Source organism: Balaenoptera ricei, chromosome 11 (genome assembly GCF_028023285.1).
Source record: "Balaenoptera ricei isolate mBalRic1 chromosome 11, mBalRic1.hap2, whole genome shotgun sequence".
NCBI lineage: Eukaryota > Metazoa > Chordata > Mammalia > Artiodactyla > Balaenopteridae > Balaenoptera > Balaenoptera ricei.
Genome location: NC_082649.1, coordinates 71,847,775 through 71,868,526, shown reverse-complemented (window position 1 = coordinate 71,868,526; position 20,752 = coordinate 71,847,775). Strand labels below are relative to the sequence as shown.

General features: G+C 49.7%; 3 protein-coding genes across 4 annotated transcripts in view; 2 read left to right on the top strand and 1 right to left on the bottom strand.

Moving 5' to 3' along the window:
- Positions 1-13,741, top strand: part of ACTR8 (actin related protein 8) — a 28,905-nt gene extending 15,164 nt beyond the window's left edge. The window contains exon 14 of one of the 2 annotated variants that reach the window (XM_059939929.1): positions 9,544-13,741. The gene's annotated coding sequence lies outside the window, so the exon portion shown is untranslated. Of the gene's footprint in view, positions 1-4,687; positions 4,785-9,543 lie in introns of those variants that run through there. The other variant, XM_059939928.1, reaches the window with a different exon arrangement.
- Positions 261-15,523, bottom strand: IL17RB (interleukin 17 receptor B). The gene is given in 15 exon segments (XM_059939933.1): positions 261-1,856; positions 1,859-1,900; positions 3,113-3,173; positions 3,175-3,215; positions 4,706-4,753; positions 4,756-4,804; positions 5,829-5,894; positions 6,645-6,679; positions 6,682-6,786; positions 8,259-8,306; positions 10,149-10,275; positions 10,684-10,811; positions 12,299-12,439; positions 13,210-13,234; positions 15,341-15,523. Coding segments are annotated over 15 exon segments (1,485 nt in total). The 5' UTR covers positions 15,401-15,523; the 3' UTR covers positions 261-1,347.
- A 5-nt stretch (positions 15,524-15,528) lies between these two features.
- CHDH (choline dehydrogenase) overlaps positions 15,529-20,752 on the top strand; it is a 60,851-nt gene continuing 55,627 nt past the window's right edge. Inside the window, exon 1 of the mRNA XM_059939930.1 lies at positions 15,529-15,860. The gene's annotated coding sequence lies outside the window, so the exon portion shown is untranslated. The remainder of the gene's footprint in view (positions 15,861-20,752) is intronic.

Here is a 20,752-nt window from a genome sequence, read left to right as displayed (position 1 = left end):
GGAGTGGCATGGTCCTTTAAGGATAATCTATAAGAACATTTTAACAGTCATCCACCTGAAACTGACCCACATTCTAGAGCAGATGCAGTCTTGCACTGCGAAAGAGACAAGCTTTCCTAGAAAAATATGGGTGCTAATATAAACAACCTTTTGGTGACCTCTGCATTCAGAAAAAGATGCTTTGAGAAAAGTAAAAAGTTGGAGGACTTAAAACGCCACACATCTCTACATTCTGTAATTCTATGGTAGATTCTGTTTTTTATTTAAGTAAACCAGTGCAATAATTCATTTATAAAAAGATTAATTACTTCAAGAGGGCTAACTTCAACATAGGAGTTATTTTTGTTTTGAACATGGAAAGTTATGTAATAACCATAAAACTCTGAATTCTGACAGTGACTTCTAATAGGTAACTTCGGGCAGAAGTAGACATCAGCTCTGCAAGTGATGTATTTTGTTGTTGATGTTAAAAGTCACCTGTACAAGAGTCAGATAGGACATGAATCTAGTTCTGAGAGGGAGGGTCCTATGCAAATACCAAGTATACAAGTGGTTCCACATAGAGTAGGTCATCTGGTCAGCAAAGACAGGTTCAGCTTGTTATTCCCTATTTTTGTTATCTTAGAAATAAGGACTTGTGTGTGTAATAGAAGGTTTTTCACCTAAGAAGTTATTGAGTGAATTAGTGAGGACTCTTAGGTTTGGCATTCATTAATTAAACTTAGAAAGTTATAGAGCTAAACAATTCTCCCTACTCTGCAGAGCATGGACTATTCAAGACTGGATATTTGGCTGAGAGATGCTTTATCATTGATTATCTGAATGGTTATAGTTTAATAAGTGTTCTTGATTTTTAGGTGTGAAATTGACTTAGCTTTATAGTTATAAATTCAGTTTCTGTTCTTTAATGCCATAGTAGTTAGTAAATTTGTAACAATTTTATTAGCATAAAAACTTTTAATTACTAGGCTAAGGTGTATGTATTCAGTTGTGAATCCTCCCTTACTTCCTTTTGCTAAAGCAGGTATACATATGGTTGACCCTTGAACAACACAAGTTTGGGCAGATTCACTTATATGTAGATTTTTGCAATAAATACATACTACAGGTCTGCAGTTGGTTGAATCCACGGATGCAGAACCACAGATACAGATGGTGGACTGTAAAGTTATACGTGAATTTTCGACTGCACAGGGGTCAGCACCCCTACCCCCTGGGTTGTTCAAGGTTCAACTGTAATCCTCCCTACAAGTAGCCCGTACGGTAAACTTCAGAATCATCACAGATGCTTTCCTCCTGTAATTGGAGCAGTAGGAAGGCTTTAAGGTCTCCTGCTTTGTGGCTGGGCTACAGGGAGGAGCAGCTGTAGTGGCAGGCGTGCACCCTTCTCCCCATCGACACACGTTTGGCATGGAGAAGCTCTGTGCAGAAAGCTGTAGCATCCTTCATGAGGCGGTATGTGAGGCAGACACTGAGCGCAGTGTCGTTGTCTTTGGTATCCTCTGTGAAACAGACCACCACGTATTTGTGCAGATGAGTCTGGCTTCTCAGATCGCTGCAGAAGAGGTTAAAGGCGAGGGGGAACAGGTCTTGGGAGTTCTCACAGGGGCTGCCCCCCCTCTTGCCACAGGTACCATCACACATGGTGTTATCATTGGAAAGAAGGAAAATGACCTTATCCGTGGCTTTCTTCTGAGTGGTAAGCCACTGCACGGGACCCATCTCGGCTATTTTCTTTGTCTGCCATTTTTCAAGGATGACTTCACTTCTGCAGTGGTTTTGAAGAAATTCAGTGAAGTAACAAACTGTGTGATGGAAACATATTTCAGATGGGTAAACCACAAGAACCTTAATGGGGGCAGTAGTGTGGTGGTAGAGAAGGAAGTCTTCTTGATCCTTTCTGTGGGGGAGAAAAGCGTTTGTCATCTGTGGACAGCAAATAACAGGCATTCACGCTAGTCTAAACCATCGCTGATGAATGATCCCTTGCTAGGGCACATCAGCTGAGCACCAGGGATGTTATTACTGCCAGAGAGGAAAATACCCCTGATGTTCCTTTTGTACACATCACCTGAAACACACCAATGCTTAAACCTTAAAGATGCTTAAAAGATGTATTTTCTAAGTCCCTATCACTGAATTAGTCCTCTTGATTAAGCCCGTAGCTTTTCAAATAAATTCATAGAAACTGTTCAGGTTTAAGATACTCTGTTTCAGGTGGGTGGTTGTAAATTTAGTAGTTTTAGTGCCATATGTGAACAAGGACAGCTGACCTCTCTGCCCTTCACATCACGTTTTGAGTTCGGTCAACTCAGTAGTTGTTCCATCTTCTACCTACAGGTGGTAGAGTTTCTTTACAGTTCCATAAGGTTAAGTAGTACCCCCATTTCAGCTGGAACTCAACTGGAATTCTGTCCTATACGTGCTAAAGAATGGAAACTAGGTATGAAACTACTGTAAAGAATACAAGTCAAACAATATCCATTAATATAGTAAGTATTCTTAAGGTCAAAGTTCGACATGGCTTGCTTACCTAAGAACATGGGATTAATCTTGTTATGTATACAACATCACAAACAACTCAAAGACTACATTTATATTTCCTTGTCTGTGTGTGGAGGGGAGGAGAAGCAGAGGTTTTCAGTGGGCCTCCCTCTAGCTGTGTATCTATATAAATACTCTGATTTCTTATTCAAGTCTTCGGTGTTTTAGAGGTGGCAAGATCCTTAGAGTATATGAATCCAAGTGAGTGTTGTTCTTATGCTTTGGAAGAATTATTTTTCAAAAGTAGGAACTAGCATAGAGTATCTATCACAGGTAAAATGTAATTTGTTATCAGCTATCTTTGGCCCATTACACTCGTCGTAGATGCCTCGATGGTAAAAAGAAAACAGGTGATAGCAGATCTGGAGTCACAGTCCCTGCTTTACCTTAGCAGGTGTGGTCCAGTCATTATATTAGTCTTTAGGAGAGCTCTGAGGCATTAAATAAATGTCTGACTCTTGTGTAATGCCAAAATGTGATTGCCTTTGGAGGAATCTCCTTTAAAAAAAACAAATCAGTGTTATTTCCTCATCTGCGTTTCTTTAAAGAACTGAATTATAACCCTTACCATGCCTCCAGGTCAGATAGATCCCGGCCGCCAGCACCCACGTGGCCACCAGCAGAGCCAGCCGAGAGGAGGAGAGGCAGCCGTCCACCCGACACACCTCTGCCTGGAGAAAACAAAGCTTATTCATCTTCAGCAGAACAGAACCAAATTTATCTCTTACTTGGAAACTAAAACTTTTACTCAGCGCTTTGTGGAAGTTTTGGTCCCTTTAAAGCCAAGGGTCAGTAGACCTCCAGGGGGTCTGCAGATCAGTGTGTTTTTCCATAGTGTCCAGGTGTTTCATTAGATTCTCAAAAGGGAGAGGGGGCCAGGAGGTTAGGAACAGTCCTCTAAAATCATTTTGGCCTCTTACTCCACATTTTCACTGTGGTAACCAGAGTTTACGTTCATTTTTTTGTTCTTTGCTGAATTAATGTTATTCTGGGTGCAATTACTTAATACATAATATGGATAGATGGCATTTTTAAAGGCTGTTTTGTCAGACTGACAGATGTGGGGGGTCATGCCACCTGGTTACGGGAATGTTGAGGATCAGTTAAGCTCCAGCGTGTGAAAGTGCTCAGGAATCCATAGGCACTGTGCCTACACAGCAGTCAGGATTGTTAGGAGGGTGGGTTTCTAAGACCAGCACCTTTTAACTTTTTTTTTTTTTTAATTAATTTATTTATTTTTGGCTGTGTTGGGTCTTCATTGCTGCGCACGGGCTTTCTCTAGTTGCAGCGAGTGGGGCTACTCTTCGTTGCAGTGCGCAGGCTTCTCATTGCGGTGGCTTCTCTTGTTGTGGAGCACGGGCTCTAGGCGCGCGGGCTTCAGTAGTTGCAGTGTGTGGGCTCAGTAGTTGTGGCTCGCGGGCTCTAGAGTGCAGGCTCAGTAGTTGTGGTGCATAGGCTTAGTTGCTCCACGGCTTGTGGGATCTTCCCAGACCAGGGCTCGAACCCATGTCTCATGCACTGGCAGGCGGATTCGTAACCACTGAGCCACCAGGGAAGCCCCCTTTTAACTTTTGACCCCACCCCTGGGCTAGTTCTGGAAGCATTTTATTTGTCAACCTGGAATGAAGGTACTAACATCGCTAAATCCAGAGAGACATTCTCCAGAACCAGCTGCTCTTAGGCACCAATGATGTGTGTCTCTTGGTGCCACTATTCCTAATTTGTTATCCAAATGTCTGTGTGGCCACAATGAATCACAGTAACAGCCAGGCCTGGGCCACTGAGACGGATAAGAAAGTCAAAAAGCAGTGAAATGCATGTTCCCTCATATACTCAGTCCCTTTACAGCCCTGGCGTTTTTCAGGAGATCCTTGCGGCACTCTGAATATCAATTTTGCACCGTTGATTTTTTTCCCTTCTTGTGTATATCCTGCTTGGTCACGGATCTTGATCTCATAAATGAAGCCTCATTCTTACTCCGTTTGCAGCTCTCGGGCACAGCACCGCCGTCTTTCCCTGTACCCTGTTCAGCACCTGCAGGCAGGGACCCTCCCTCACGCTCCCCGACCCCCAGCCTGTTGCATATTGAATGGGGGTGGGGCCGGGGGCCTTCATGTCCTCAGCCTCTTTGATCCTCCCATAGAAACGGCTGGACACTTACTGTGATCCCGAGGGAACTGGACACCCGTTTGTGGGCAAAGCCCCACAGTCCTCTGCGTCAGATGCACTCGTTGCCACAGGTATGGAAATACGGAGTCAGCTAAGGAGAAATGAGGGGCTCAGCCTTATTTGTACTGTCACCAGAACCTCTCTTCCCTTTTTTTCTGGCTTCAACCCCTCTCTAGCATTGTAATAGGACATTTTTTTTCCTTGGTCATACTTCTGTCACAAAGCCCTAAAATCCAGACTAGTGACTCAAGACCAAACCTTCTAAGACTCCTGAGCTGTGAACCTAAACTTTGTACATGTTGCTAAGATGTTAATTTCCTTATGTAAAAGGGTTAGGTCACATCCTAATACATATACAAATATGTCCTCCAAAAAACAGAGCAGTGGGACTCCTCTTGACCTAAGCCAGTGCTCTACGACATGTAAGTCCCTTGGGACTAGGAGAGTCTGGTTCCCTGGAAAAGGGGTGCAGTCCTAACGTGCTGATGGGTATCTGCTCCTCCGGGCGTGTCTGAGCTCTGCCTGTATGTCCCGGGAATGAAGAACAAAAAGGCCCTTATGTCTTGGGTGTAGCTGTGTCCCACCGGGACCCTCCATGGCCCCACAGCATACACTCAGAGTGGAAAGAGCTGTGAGAGCACCTGCTAGCCCAACTTCCTGTTCTCCAGCGGAGTAAACTCAGTCCCCAAGGGGACAGAGTTGCCTTTCAAAGTTCATATGCTGATTGGGAACCCAAGCCTGCTGATTTCAAATCCTTTGTTACTTCATTTTGCAGTGAAAATGGAGGCTTGGGATAATAAAATGGCTCAGAATTCCTCTGTGTTTCTGTGACAGAAAATAGGAATAAAAGCACCTTGGAAAGTCAACAGCCACTCACAAAAGCAGAAGGGACCGTGATGATAAGGTCAGCTTCCTGACCTCACAGCTGTGAAGATGGAGGCCGGGGTTCCCCATCAACCTCACATAATGGCGAGACCGCTGGCAGAAGCGAGCTGGGGAGAGAACTCATCTGCTCCAACTAGAAAAACTCCTCAAAGGCATTGAGTGGCGGTGCAGTGGGTCTTCAGTGCCCCTCCCCTCTCCTCCCCTCCCCAGAGCATCTCGTTCAGCTTTACCTGGACCACAGCACCTTAACGTTCCCCAGTCACTTGAACCACCATGGAAGTTCGAGTTAGTTCCTTCTGGTGCAGGTGAGTGAGACAAAAATCAAGAATTAGGAGCCAGGGACTTCCCTGGTGGCACAGTGGTTAAGAATCCGCCTGCCAATGCAGGGGACGTGGGTTCGAGCCCTGGTGCGGGAAGATCCCACATGCTGCGGAACAGCTAAGCCCACGTGCCACAACTACTGAGCCTGTGCTCTAGAGCCCGTGAGCCACAACTACTGAGCCCACGTGCCACAACTACTGAAGCCCTCGAGCCTAGAGCCCATGCTCTGCAACAAGAGAAGCCACTGCAGTGAGAAGCCCGCGCACCACAACGAAGAGTAGCCCCGCTTGCCGCAATTAGAGAAGGCCCGCAGGCAGCAATGAAGACCCCAATGCAGCCAAAAATAAATACATTAAAAAAAAAAAAAAGGTATTAGGAGCCATACAGATAATTAGATCAAAGACTGCCAATGAAGACACCGCTCTTCCCAAACTGACTTTGAACTCATTAGACTATGTGTGAGTCAGGATTCACTCCATACTTCTGAGACCTCTACCTTTGGTTGGTTTTAGAGTCACAGGGATGTTTCCAGGGATGCTCCCAGGGACTTGTTTTTCTTTGTCTGAATTAATCAAAATAGCCCAGCATATTTGTACAGCAGACAGTTCTGCCCGTGCTCTCTCAAAAGAGAGCCTGTCCAGGGAATCTGCATTCTTCGACAAGAGAAGGAGAGCTGGAGGTTGAGGACGGGGGTGGTGTTGAGGAAATGAAGGGGAAAAAAGTACTTCCAACACATAAGAAGTCCCAATTACAGTGGAATTTGGATGAGAGCCATATATCTGTTTCCAAGGCGACTGGTTGTAAAGTTCACTTCTATCATGGTCTCATTCTTCTTACAAGCAGTGATGTTTGGATCCCACAGACGTCCTGTGAGTTGAGAGAATCACAAGACTGGAGTTGCAAACTCAGCCCTCATTTAAGCCCCCATAAGGGCTTGACAAAAACAGATGTACGTTCTGAGGCACACGTCCAATAGATACTTACTCAGCTACACAGTGTGCCTTTTATTTATCATCTCAAAGTAACCTGCTGCCCAAGAAAGTTTAGTGACCCCACGTCACTGCTTTGCTGCAAACAGCTTCCCTGGGCTGAGGGTGGTGAGAGGCACAGGCCGGGTTCTACTACTCCCTTCTATTCTCAACATCCATTTTGAGTGAAGGGCTGGGGTCAGGATTTCTTCCTTTCCAGGATGGGGAGCAGGAGCCACAGGTTAGGAGACATGTCTAAGTTTATAGAGCGAGGGAATTCAGCTAGAACTAGAACACTCTGTGTTCCAGGAACTCCATCCATCAGACTACTCTGCCCCAGCTTTACTGGATGTCAAGAAATAAGGAAATATCTCATGCTTAGAAGATACCCAGACAGGTCTACTCTGAGAAAAAGCTGGTTGTTTCATTCATGTGGCTTGCAAATCAGCACTCGGTTAATTTCCAGGAACATGATATAGAATACCGTGTATTATTTTCCCCACCCAGGAGGCCATTTCAAGTCCCAGCTCAGAACTGTCTTTAGGAGTTGGGTTCTAGGACTGATTGGAGGCCCTCAGACCCCCTCACATCCCAGTGTCCTCCAACACTCCACATCTCTTCTGGTGGGAGGCGAGAGAGGAGGCACAATGCTCCAAGTCTGCCTTCCAGCGAGGAGACGCGTGCACTCAGTCTGCTGGGGTTCATAGGGATGCCTGTGGCGTGGGGGTGCCTAAGAGGCAGGGACTGATCCCCTCAAAACCACTAGCCTCATTAGCACCCTAAGACTGTATTACCCGGAAATGCACAGAAATCCTTGTAAAACCCTTGGAAGTTGGACAGTTGGGACTGATTATCCTGAATGGGCTTATTTAAAAATGCGAAGGGTGGGGGCAGGTTCTAACAGTCTGGCCTGTAGGATGTGGACCCCCGTGAGGTCACAGGTTGAGAGCCTGCTCCTAGTCACTACTTTAGCTAACGCTCCCACCTTGAATGTTTGCACATCCAAGCAGAAGGTGTGCAGGGTGCCCGTGACCACAGTTCAGTGGTACTGGTGTCTGAGCAGCTGGAGGACTTACAGATTCCCATCCAGGCAGGAAGGGCCTTTGGTTTGGCCTAAAATGTTACTTTAACCAAGGGAGCAGGTTGTTTTTTTTCTGTGACTTGCTCACCGTATAAACCTACTAAGAGTCTGTCCATCCCTGGGTTCAGTGGGCACGGCGCTGGCCGGGATCAGCCTTCAAAGTCTGAGCAATTGGGATACATAACAGCCCCACTCTAGGCCTCAGTTCCTTCATCTTAAAAAGTTTGAGCTGCGCTGATTCACGCTATAAATTTCTTCTAATAACAAAAGCAAATGCTGTATTTACTTACCTGCCTCGATGCACTTTTTTTTGTATTTCATTATGTGGTCCAGGCAGCCTGGAAATTTGAATGAAAGTTTTTACATTTTAGAAAAAGGTATCTCTGCTCCACCCCCTTGCCAACAAGTGTGCACACACATATGCTTACCACACCTGTAATGAATTGCCGGAACATTTCACATGAGGTCAGATAGCAGATATAAATGAGATGCTAACATTATACTGTTAAACAGAAGGTTATCTATTCATGAAGTGATAACCAGAGTCTAATTTAAATACAGCCTTTATCAAAACTATCTGTGATCCCCAAGAGAAGACTTAGAAACCAACCATTATTCAAAAATGAGGTTTGGTATTATGTGTAGATACTGCCCCTTCCAGGAGGTGGAGCTTAATCCCACCCTATACCCCCCACCCCAGGATGGGGTAGACTTAGTGATTTGTTTCCAAAAACTAAATTTGGGAAAGGGAAAAATACTAGATTACACAGAGAAGCCTGGCAGACACCACTTAACCAGAGACAAAGGTGAGCACCACCTGTGACGTCCTGTGCATGTCACCCACCCCGATACAGTGTCATGAGAAGAGTGCTTCACCTCTGCGGAATTCTCACCAAACACACCTATATCCCCAGTCTAATCATGAGACAAACACCAGACAAACCCAGGTTGGGTTTGCAGGATGCATGGCCATCACTCCTCAAGACTGTCATGGTTGTGAAACACAGGGAAAGACTAAGAAACTCACAGATCAGATGAGACGAAGGAGACACGGGGGACTAAATGCCACTGGGACAGAAAGAGGACATTAATGGAAAAGCAGGTGAAATCCAATAAAGTCTGGAGTTTTGTTCATAGAAATGTACCAGTGTTGGACTCTTAGTTTTGACAAATAGACCACGGTAATGTAGGATGTTACCGATAAGGGAAACTGGGTGAGAAGAATATGGGAACTCTTCGTACTAGCTTTGCAACTTTTCTGTAAATCTAAAATTATTCCAAAATATAATTAAAAAAATGAGATTTAGTCTCATCAAGAAAGCTGGGCACTACTGTGTAGTAAATGATGTGATGCCAAGAATACACTGGACCACAACCAAGGAACAATGACAGATTGGAAATTGCCCCATTTGGCTTCGATGCTACACCTGGGACAGGGACAGGCATGGGATACAGAACAGGTGACCCAGCCGAGTGGGGGTGACGTGGGAGCTGCTGGGGCCGGGCACCATGCTGGACCCTCCTCACCCATGATCCCGTCTCATCCTCACCCCAACCCCGTGTGTGTTACTGCAGGTGTGACACCAGAGAGCTGATCGTGTGTCATAGAGCAAGGGAAAGAACCCAGCACTCAACTCAGTGCCACCTGCCTCTTCACCGCAGCTCAGAGGACAAACCTTCTGGAGTCTGTACATCCTCAGAGACCAGCCGCACGCTGTCAAGACTACACAGCCTGCCAGGAAGCTGAGGCTGGAACAAGCGTTTTGCATCATCAACAAAGAATGGCTAAAGTGCATCAGTCCAGAAGGACCAGAGTTTGACCGTCAGCTTCACTTCTGCATGTGTAACCAGGGCAAGTTACTTAAGCTCTCAGTTTCTTTATCTGTAAAACGGGGCTGTCCCAACCTCGGGGTTGTTGACGGCTTAAGTGAGATGATGCGTGTCAAGTGCTCAATCAGTGCCTGACACACAGGAATGGGCTTTCCCCTCCATTTCACCTGACTTAATCCTCTCCTTGTGAGTGAGGTGTGGTTACCGTCATGTCCATATTACACACGAGGAAGCCGAGACTCAGCAAGGCCAAACGCCTTGTCCAGGGTACCTGGCCTCTCTGTACCAAACCACACACCAAACAGGTGTCCCAGCAAGACAGAGAGTAAGAGAAGAGTGAGGAAGTGTACCTGGTGAGGTGAAGTTCACAGCCAGGGAGGGGCCGTCTTCATTCATATTTGCATTGGGGATGTTATGGGCCCCAACGAAATAGACCGTGTTCAGCTCTACAGGAAAGCCAATGTAGGAAAACGTCCACTGCAAGGCAAAGCGGGAAGCCCTGAATTTCCAAGTTCTTCTCATTTATAATTTCATTCCTTAACCTACTGCTGAAACTCACGTCTCTAGTCAATGTCTGCTAAGGAAATGGACCCTACACGGTTTGCCAGTGTAACTCACAGAATCAGAGAAGTGTAAAATTCTAGAGCCAGGATGTAATTTAAGTTCAGCTTCCCTCACTTTGCTGATGGGGAAGCTGAGGCCCAGGGATGCTGACTCGCCCAAGGCACACAGCAGAGAAATGGCCCCAAATGGGATTTGAACCAAGGCATCCTGCTTCAGGCTCCAGGATGTAGCTCTCAGCAGCCTGTATGTGAGCACAACATCCACACCCCCAACAAAGGACCTGGATTAGTGACAATTAGCCAAGTGTCTCCAAGTGCTTACTTTGCCACCAGAGGGTCTGGTCTGAGTCTGGAAGGCGTCAGTGTAATTGCACCTGACGCAGCTGAAGGACTGGAAGTGGCTTTTGCCCGTCACGCAGATCTTGGTGGCTTTCAACAAGCGGATGCTGGCTGCCGAGGTGGGCAAGAGGGCAGTTGTGTATTTAGTGCTAAATCTGTGGATGACTTGATGCTAGACAGCCTACCTGCCTCATCGCACTTCACATTCACTGTAGCCCTCAAAGGTAGGCACGATGATTGTCTCCAGTTTACGGATGGGGTAAGTGAGGCTTAGGGAATTTCAGGGAGCTTTGCTGTGGCTTACAAAGTTCATCAGCGGAAGAATATGGATTCAAATTCCAAAGCCTTTCCTCCTCATAGGTGAGCCTGAATTTCACAGATGCCTGCAAAGAGGAGTCTAACTGCACTATTTTGGGTCTCGTTTAAGAGGAACAGGCCTGCTGTATAGAACACCACAGAGGCCTTTCACAGTGTCCTCAGCAGCCATGCCTGTTCCGTCTGCACCTTTACGCATGCTGATCCTTCTCCCTGAGATGCCCTTTCCTCCTATTCCCTGCCTCTCCAAGTCTTACTCCTTCAAGGCCCAACTCATGCACCACCGCCTATAACAACAGCTAACATACATGAGCCTGCTCTGTGCCAGGGATGAAGCCAAATGCCTTATTGCAACATCTAATTTAATGTGGTCTCACCAGGGCCCTCTCCTGCTCCTCTCTCCCCAACCCCCTTCGCAGTACAGGTCCCTCCAGGATTCCCCTGATGGAGTCTGTGCCTGTGTCTGCCTCCCCTTGGCCCTCTGGGAACCCGACTGGCACTCCCAGATTATTGACCGGATGGAATTTAGCTGAATTTAGTGGGTGGAACCTACACACATGGCCTTTAGGTCCTCAGGATTGGTTCATCCAAAGAACTCACAAGGTGCCTCAGAGAAATGAGGACTTCAGGACTTCCACAATGCCCTTTGGGAGGTGGAAAATTTATCTACCCGAGAGAATGTTTTCCTACACCTCGGGGATCATCTCTGGCCTTACCCAATTTTCTTCCATGAAGGACAGCATAACATACAGAAAAGCACACCAGCGTGCCATTTGATGAGTTTTCACACTCATGCAGCCAGTACTTAAGGAACACCCCAGGAGTGCCTCTCAGGCCTCCTTTCAGTCATTCCCCGCCTGAGAGTTGCGACTGTCCTGACTTCTAACTGCCTAGAGTAGTTTTGCCTGTTTTGCACTTTTTGTTAATGGAATCATCTGGTGGGTAGGACTGCAGGCCTGTGTGCAGATGTGAAGGTATGAACTCCTGAATCTGGCTTCTTTTGTTTGTGAGATTCATCCACACTGTGTGTAGTTACAGATCATTCATGCTCATTGCTATACTGGATTCCGTTTTGTGATTCTAATTCTACTGTCAGGCATTTGAGGCATTTTTTGGCTGTTATGAATACTGCTACTTTGAACATTCTAGTCTGTGGCTTTGGTGTGTGCATGTACGTATTCTGTTGGATGTGTGCCTGGGAGGGGAAGTAATGGGTTGTAGAGTCTGCCCTTTTCTGCTTTAGCAGACACGTCAGGCCTTATCTTTGATTGATGCAAACTTACCATCTGCCCGGAGTATCCAGCTTATGTTCATCAAAATTTAATAGTCCTCCAGCACAACACTGCTTTTAATAGGCTCCACTCGGAGATCCCTCAAGTCTCCTGGGGTCAGGGTGTGTCAGACCATCCATTCTGGAGATGGTCCTGGGAGAAGGCGAGACTGCCCATGACACCCCCCCCCTCCCCAGCCCAAACCAATGCCACCTGCTCTACATGACCCACCCTGACCACCCCTCACTCACAATTCATCTCTTCTTCCAGCTAAGGCAGGCCAGACATTTCTCAGTGCTGGTTGATGTGCAGCCGAGGTGATGCTCAACCTCCGGGCCCCAACCGACAGAGCACGTGTCACCACTCCGGGTCCCTTCATACGTATGTGTGTATCTAATATATTTGACATGTTTACTAGGCTCAGTCCTGCCTTCCCCACACCTTATCCTGGACTCCGGCCAGCTGGCCCCCATGACTCTCCCGTCCTACCTCCCAGTCTCTGGTGGTACCATCTCCCCTCCAGCTCCCCCTGTGCATCCACATTTCTTGGGCAGAAGCCCACCCAGTCTTCAAATGCTACAATCTCCCACACTCCTTCTTCTCTAAAACATTTGCCTCCTGTTCCCAGCTGTAAGTGACGTCCCTCCCGTGGCACTTGATCTCCCTCCAAGGAGTGGCAGGCTTCCCTTTTTACCTTGCATGGCGATTCCCACCCTTCCTGTGCCTCTAACTTGCCAGGAGTCCAGCCCCGAAACCCGAAACCCTGGGAGCTCTGCCTCGAGCAGATAGAGGCTTCACCCGCATCAGCTAACGAAGCAATGGTTCACCCTGTGTCTGGTCTCTCATGACCTACTGCCGGGATTCGGGTCCCCTAAAGGTCCAGCTGTGCTTTTGATGTAAAGCCCTGTTTCTAGTGCACCTACCGGGTTCAGAGCCACACTGAATCGTCTGCAAGAGAGAAAGAAACCGAGTGCCATGTTGAATACCGTCAAACCACAAGCTTTCATTTGCCAATTAGGCAAAACACCATCTTCTTCCTTAAATGCATATACAAGGGATGAATGCTGAGCTGGTTCCACTTCACAGTTTGAGGGAGACTACGTGGCCCCATGGTAGGCTATGATGGGCCATAGATTAACCACTAGTACACTTGACCCTCAAGCCTGGCCATCACCTCCCTTAAAGACCAGAGGTGGGTTTACCCCTCTCTGCACCTCAGCCGTCTCTGCTACAAGCAGGGGATAACTCTGGACCACCATGAAGGTCCCTTCAAACACTAATGTTTACCTGCAGGCTTTCAGGACAGTCTGGAATATTTATTGAGTTTTCCCAGGTTAAGGACTGGCTGTGCCAAGAAGATAAGCAGAAGAGTGCAGTCCATGGTGCCTTTCCCAGGTGCTTTAAAAAATTCTTCTAATATAAAAGGACTCACCTGAGATATTTACAAAATCATAACGCAACTGTGATTTCATCATGTTATCTTTTCAAAAGAACTTTTAGGGCTTCCCTGGTGGCACAGTGGTTAAGAATCTGCCTGCCAATGCAGGGGACACAGGTTTGAGCCCTGGTCCAGGAAGATCCCACATGCTGCGGAACAACTAAGCCCGCGTGCCACAACTACTGAGCCTGCGCTCTAGAGCCCGCGAGCCACAACTACTAAGCCTGCGTGCCACAACTACTGAAGCCCATGCTCCACAACGAAGAGTAGCCCCCGGTCGCTGCAACCAGAGAAAAGCCCGCGCTAGCAACGAAGACCCAGTGCAGCCAAAAATAAAATATATAAAATTTATTTTAAAAAAATAAAGAGAACTTTTAAAAAAATAAATAATATCATCAGTGTCTAAGAAAGGCCAGTATTAAATCCTTTGGAGTTAACTGCTCATGTCTTTTTATAGGAAAAAATAATTAGTACTTTGGTTTTGTAATAAAATACTGGATCTAAAAGGCAGCCGCAAGTTCCAGTGACATGACACAGCATGGTCAAGTCCACCAGCTCTGGAGTCTGATCCCTCACGGCCTCAACGTTTCTAAACACCTTGTATGACAGAAGGCAAGACTTTTGATAGTTTGAGTAATCTGAGTTGGGTGAAATTGTCAGTTGCTCATCTTTGTCTTTTTAAAGCTGAACTCCAACGGATATCATCAGGCAGCTTTTTAAACAAATGAGCCACGATACTGGGAGCTACGTTCTTGTCAAAGGGCTGGTGAGACAAATTTTAGGAAGAAGCAAAGCAACAGCTCTAAACTTTACAGAGTTCAAGCTGTTGGCCTAACAGCAGCTACTGCAAAGGCAATGAATTCTTCCTCTAGTGGAAAAGGCCAGGGACTGAGGGGATGGGCTCTGAACTGAGACAGAGGACAAGGAGAGTAGCTGAAGACGTAAGGGCAGGGAATGGGGTTTGTCTTTCCATCACCAAGTAACACCATGCTTTTATGCTATGTGCTATGCTAAAAGGGCAGCAATATAGCTTCAAATGCTATTTCGCAGATGAGCTTTTCTTTAATGACCCAGAAGATTCCCTCAGTCCTTCAAGGCACAGGGGACGAAAAGAAACCTGCAGTAGAGTTCAGGAGCTTAGCTCTGAGGACAAGGGCCCCAGTACAGCAAAATTAACAGGGCAAAAAAGGCGAGTGGAATGGAGAAGCAGCTCTTGTGCCCCCAAATAGGGCAGACCTCAAGACCCCAGGCAATAACAATAGTGAACACCTACTATGTGCCAGGCTCTTTGCTGCTGCCTTGCAGGCCCTATAGCTGTCCTTCACTAGATACTGGTAAGTTAGGTATGACCCTTCCTTACACAGATGAGGACAAGAGGCTCCGTGAGTATAAATGGCTGAATCAAGAGCACATGGTGGCATGTGAACCCAGGTTTGTCTGATTCCCTTGCTCCTGACTCAAGCAGCCCGACGCCCGGTGCCCCAGAGCATGCACAGCGTCCCCTTCAGACGGCCCTCCGCGAACGCCTTGGAGAAGCATGAGCCGACGGGTGGGACGAATTTGGGTCCGGGCTCGAGGGACGGGAAAGCGGGACAGGGGCGCGGACGTGGGCTTACCGGCTCCGGAGGCATGGCACCGCAGCACAGCGCGGCCAGGCTCAGCAGTACTAGCGACATCGCGGGGCCACCGCCCGCCCCCGCTCGTGGTCCCGGCCAGCCTTCGGCCGCGCTGTTATCCCGGCGCCCGGGGCCACACCTCCGGGCTCCGCCTCCCCCAGCACCGCCCAGGTAGGGGCGGCCCCCTGGCGCCCTTCCTGGGTAGGGAAAGAAGTGCCCCGGCCTGCAGGGGCCGCGAGGGATGCCTGGGTCCGAGCGTCTCTCCAGCAGCCGCGCACGCGCCGGCTCAGCGGACTCGTGCGTGCAGTGAGCCAGGTGCACTAGTTGCACGCGCGTCCCGCTCGCCCGAGCCCGGCGGGCCCGCCTGGCGTCCGGTCATCTCCCGGAGCAGGTCGGTCCGAGAGGCCCGCGGTGCCCCTCCTGGCCGCCCGGAGCGCGCGGAGCGCCGGCGCCGCCAGTTAAAGTGTAGCGGGGCCGGGCCGCCGCCGACCGTCCCTGCACTCGGGCTGAGCTGCCCACGGTGAGTAGCGGGGACGCGCTAGACCCCGGGTCCACCCGCCCCGAACGGCCCCGGCCGCAGCCCGGAGCCCCAGCGGCCTCAGCCCGAGAGGTCGGGTGGGTCCGGAGGACCCCGGCTGGACGCCGAGGCTGGGGCTCCACTTGACGCTGCGGCTGAGCCCCGGGAAACAAAAACGGTGGGACGGGGACAGCAAAGCCTCACTGAGTTCTTCGCGGGAGCTAGTTCCTCGCAGGAACTAAGTTATATGTAATTCGTGTAATAGAAACCCTCCCTTTCCCCGGGTGTTCTGGTCAACGTATGTTTTCACAAAATGAGGCCTGACACTAACACTTCGGTCTCCGGAGGCGGAAGCCTTCACCCTTTGGGTTTGGAGGCGGGTTTTCGAGTTTCACTGAGCTCAGGATTTATGAGCAGCGTTAAATGCAAATTTTGGGCCCGCCTTTCAGAGAGCCAACCCAGCCCCTCAGGTCCAGCAGGGTCCGGAATCTGCATTTAACTTGACATTGCTGGTAACTCTGCGCAGGTGGACCAGGACCATCCTGTGAGGCACAGTGGTTTGGGGGAAGGTTAATAAAAATCAGCTGGGCCAACAGCAGATCAAAGTGCTTGGAACTTTGCTGCTTCAGCTGCCTGCGTTTGCAAAGGACAAGGTGGGGGTGACCAACTCAAGGTCCCTTAAACTTGTAGGCCAAGTTAGGTCCATTCTTTACATGAGACCAAGGCCTAAGGAGGGATGGAATTGTCAGCTGGTGCGAGGTTGACTTAGTCAAGCAGCTCTTTTGCTGAGGTCCTGTGCACCAGGCCTGGCCCACCTGCCTGATCCAGATTTGGGCCAGCATGGAGCGGGCCCAGCTAGAGCTGGGGGCTATGGCATGCACACATGTAGGTTTCAGGTGACGCTTCCAGAGGATTGGTCTGGTTTCTAACCAAGGAGAGTGGCTCAGGTGAGGCTGTTGCCTCACCCATGCCTGGGGCTGGGCCACCCTGGGCCCCTCTCTCAACCTCTCTGAGTTGCTTTGAGCCCTGGGGTCCCAGAGATCATTTGCATCTCTAACAGTTGTCTTTCTTCTGAGCAAACACGTGCAGGGTGCCAGCCCTGGGGTGCAAAGGTGCCTTTGGACTGAGGATGAGGGCGGTGAGAACATGTTCAAGGGCACATGTGCCCAGCCTGCTGTGGAAGCGCAGATGCAGACAGCCTCGTCTTCCAGCTCTTGAGATCATGAACTTTGTCCCATGGTGCAGAGGAACCACGGCAGGCGTTTTGGTGGTGGTCAGTTTTCAGTTTTAGAAAGCCCACCTGGGTGGTTATGCCAGGCCGTGGGAGGCCAGTCCCTCTGAGGCCAGCGAGGAGGCAGGTGCTAACCAAAATGCGTTCACTGGACAAATAGCTGAGTCCCTGTGGGCCAGGCTTCGAGCCGTGCCAGCTTTACAGCTGGCCCCAAAGCAGGCCCTGCTGCAGGAGCTTGGGCTGTTGAGTGTGAGGGCTTTGGGGACAACCAGGGATGCAGAGGTTAGTCCTCTATCTGGAAATAGAGTTTGTGAGTCAGACATTTATAGGGGTGGTAGAGAGGGGAGGAGGATAGGTCCCCGGGGAAGGAGAACTCCCTGGAGGTAAAGGCTAGGAAAACCTGAGAGTGAGGGGGCAGCCGAGGTGTCAGATGAGGCAGAGGGGCCAGGGGTGGCCTGGCCTGAGGTGGGCCCCTGGCTTAGGTCCTTGGCAAGAAGGGGTGAGACAGGCAGGGGAGGAAGTGGGTTTGGAGGTGGAGTGGGGTGGTTTTCTTTCAAGAAAGGGCAAGGTTAAGATTATTTCTCCAGGGGAAGATACTGGTGGGCAAAGGAGAGAGGAAACATGAGGCCAGCATGGTGCCGAGGTGGCTGAGCATCGGGTAGGAGGAGTAGGAGGAGGGAACCTGGGCAGCAGGTGCTGGCCATTGACTTGGGACACAGACTGAGTGATCCCCCAGTGCCCTGGGTCCAGGGTTGGGTGTGTGTGGGCACAGAGGTGACACTGCCCTGGTCCTGGTTCTCTGATGCCCACGGCAGGACTGCAGAGTGGGCAGCCCCACAGAGAGCCCTTCAGCCACAGCTGGTGTTCTCTGTGGGCCAGCAAGGTGTGCCTGCCTGTCTTTTTGGGGGGAAGGGGTCTGCTCTGGCTCGGAAGTTCATTCCAAAAAGTGTCCCTCCACAAGAGGGCTTTGTTGGTTAAGCATGCAGCCTCCAAGGTGGCCTGCTGGAAGGAACACCATTTGTTTGAATGCCGAAGTCCAACAGTGTCGTGGCTTTAAACAGGAGGCGGGACCATTGCGGGTCAGGAGGTCTCAGCTTCCTCTCTCTAACCTCTGGAAGTCACTGCCCTTCTCAGAGCCTCAGTTTCCTTTGCTGTAAAGTGGGCAGATGAGACAGTGTAATGGCAGTGAGGTGACTCAAGTCTGTGAGGGAAGTGCAGATGCTCTGATCTTCCCCCTTTGGCCATGAATTCTTCCGGGTCTAGCTTTCTGAAAGAGCCACTGTGCAGTGTGCCTTCAAGTCTTGGTATTTAGTAGGCGCTTGTGAAATGCTTGAATGAACGAATGAATGAGTGCATACCTTCCTCCTAGGCCGGCACCAAAGCCTGCCTGCCCAGGAGAGCTGGTTTGAGTTTCTTCCTCCTCTTCCTCCTCTGGTGGGGTGAAGGGCACCTCTCCTGGAGCCTGGAAGACCACTCTGTCTAGTACCCATGGCTGTGACCCCAGAACCCCTGGGACAGGCTCTGTGCCGCTGCTGGGGGTGGAGAGACCAGGGTTCCAGATCCCTGGCTGTGCTAGTTACTCCCCAGTGCCAGCCTCGTATGAGGCTGTGTGTGTCCTGGGGCCTCAGTTTCCCCATCCATAACATGAAGCTGACATCAGCCCTGGTGGCCTGGCAGGGCTGTTGGGAGACTCTGAATAGGTGGGAAAAAGCTGAAGGACTTAAAAGGGCTGTGTAAATTTAGGGGCAGGGGAGGTGGGACAAGAAATAAACAGATGATCTCCACGGCCCAAATAGGGAAATTCCTTTGGACCCAAGTGCAGCGATGCCCTCAGGCTGTCGCTTTCATCAGACCTTTGTTTCTCTGCCCTATCCGTTGGCAAGGGAACAAGACCATCAGGGTTGTTGACATGTCCCAGGCCCAGTCTCCACCCACACAGGTGGAATTTTCCACTTCTTTTTTTTTTTTTCAAATATTAATCAAGGCCCCAGCCAGTCAACAGTGGACCCATTGTCTCATGAAGAGCAAGCTGTTTCTGGCAAACACTGGCCACCTCCCAGGGCCCCGGCAGCCCTCCCGAGCTGGGACGGGTGCTGTTGGGAGCACCCCACCCTCGGTACCACCCTCCCCCCGCCACCCAGTGTTCTGCTCCAGTTGGTTGAGTTTTGCAGAGTCCGTGGCCATGCCTGCTTTGAGCCAGGGACCCTGAGGCCACACTGAGAGCTTGCCCCCTGTTCACAGCGGGGCCATGGTTTCTCTGCTCCAGTGAGGAGGGCTGGCCCAGGAAGGCCCACAGACGCGGGCCACGGTGTTCAGTCCACGTTAACACTACCCCTGCCAGTTCCTAGGGCGAAACCCCGTGAGGCCACAGCCCTTGTGTACTTGCATCGATCTTCACGTGCGCTGTCACACTGGCGCCTGGAAGAAGGTCCAGAACGCGGAGGAGACTGGTACTGTTTTTCTCTCAAAGCCCCAACTGTACGTGGGTGACAGAGTCGGCCTCCCAGAGCTTGAGGGAGGATTACTGGAGATGTCAGGGGGTGGAGCAGTGGGCATGTGTGGGACTCATACCAAAGGGGCAGCCACCTATCTCTCCATCAGTGATACTTGGAACCAGGGTCCGTGGATGCTGGTTGATGTCCTACCCTAGCCTTGGTGCCTGATTGATTCCTGCACTTTCGTTCAGTGATGGAGCTGTTCGTAGTTGACACAAGGAGGCAGTGGGCGTTTTTAAGCAGCCCACCTGGCAGTGCATAGGGCCCTCTGCCGCTAAGCCCCTCCAGAAGCTTGAAAGGGACACAGTAGCGGGCACGTGTGGGAAAGTTGGCTGACTCGTGTCTCGCCGCTGCTTTATAAAAGGAAGCGAGCTGGCTCCTGCAGGGCTGCTGCGGGGTGTGATCTGGCGCCCCTGTCCCGGCCCCGCCGAGGCTGCGATGGCGCATCCACAGGGGGCCGCTTAGCACCTCCAGGGCCTTGCTGGCCTCCGGAGGAGTGTGTCTCCGAGCCTGTGGTAGCGCCTGAGTGAACGCGGACTAAAGATCAAGCAGGCCTTGCATTTCTCTAATGATCAGTGATGTTGAGCATCCTTTCATGAGGTATCACCTCACACCAGTCAGAATGGCCATCGTCAAAAAATCTACGAACAGTAAATGTGCTTGAAGGAGGAAGCGGGTAGCAAACCTTTGTTGAACGCCCCGACTTCTGTGGAACAGGGTGGAGTCCATCAGCCTACATCAGGCTCCGGCCTCCGAGTTTCTCCCACTCTGCCTTCACTCCCTCACTCCTTTAGCAGAGAGATCTGAGATTTAAAGCAGATAGCAACAACGAAAGCCCTTTTTGTTATGGAAAATTTGGAACACATACAAAATTAGCCAGAAGAGAGTATTGAATCCCATATCCCATCCCCTCATGGGTGATCCTGTTTCGTCTGCCCCCCAAATCCCTGGGGTTTTTTAAACCAAATCCCAAATATTGCTTATTTTTTTCTGTCAATCTTTCAGTAGGTATTTCTGAAACAGTCATTTTAAACAACATTACCACAGAACCAGTGTCACATCTGACAAACAGTGACTTCTTAATATCCTCAGATATCCGGTCAGTGTTCAAATTCCTAGGACCTGAGTGAGATCCACACGTCATTCTCTCATGATCTGTGGATTTCCCT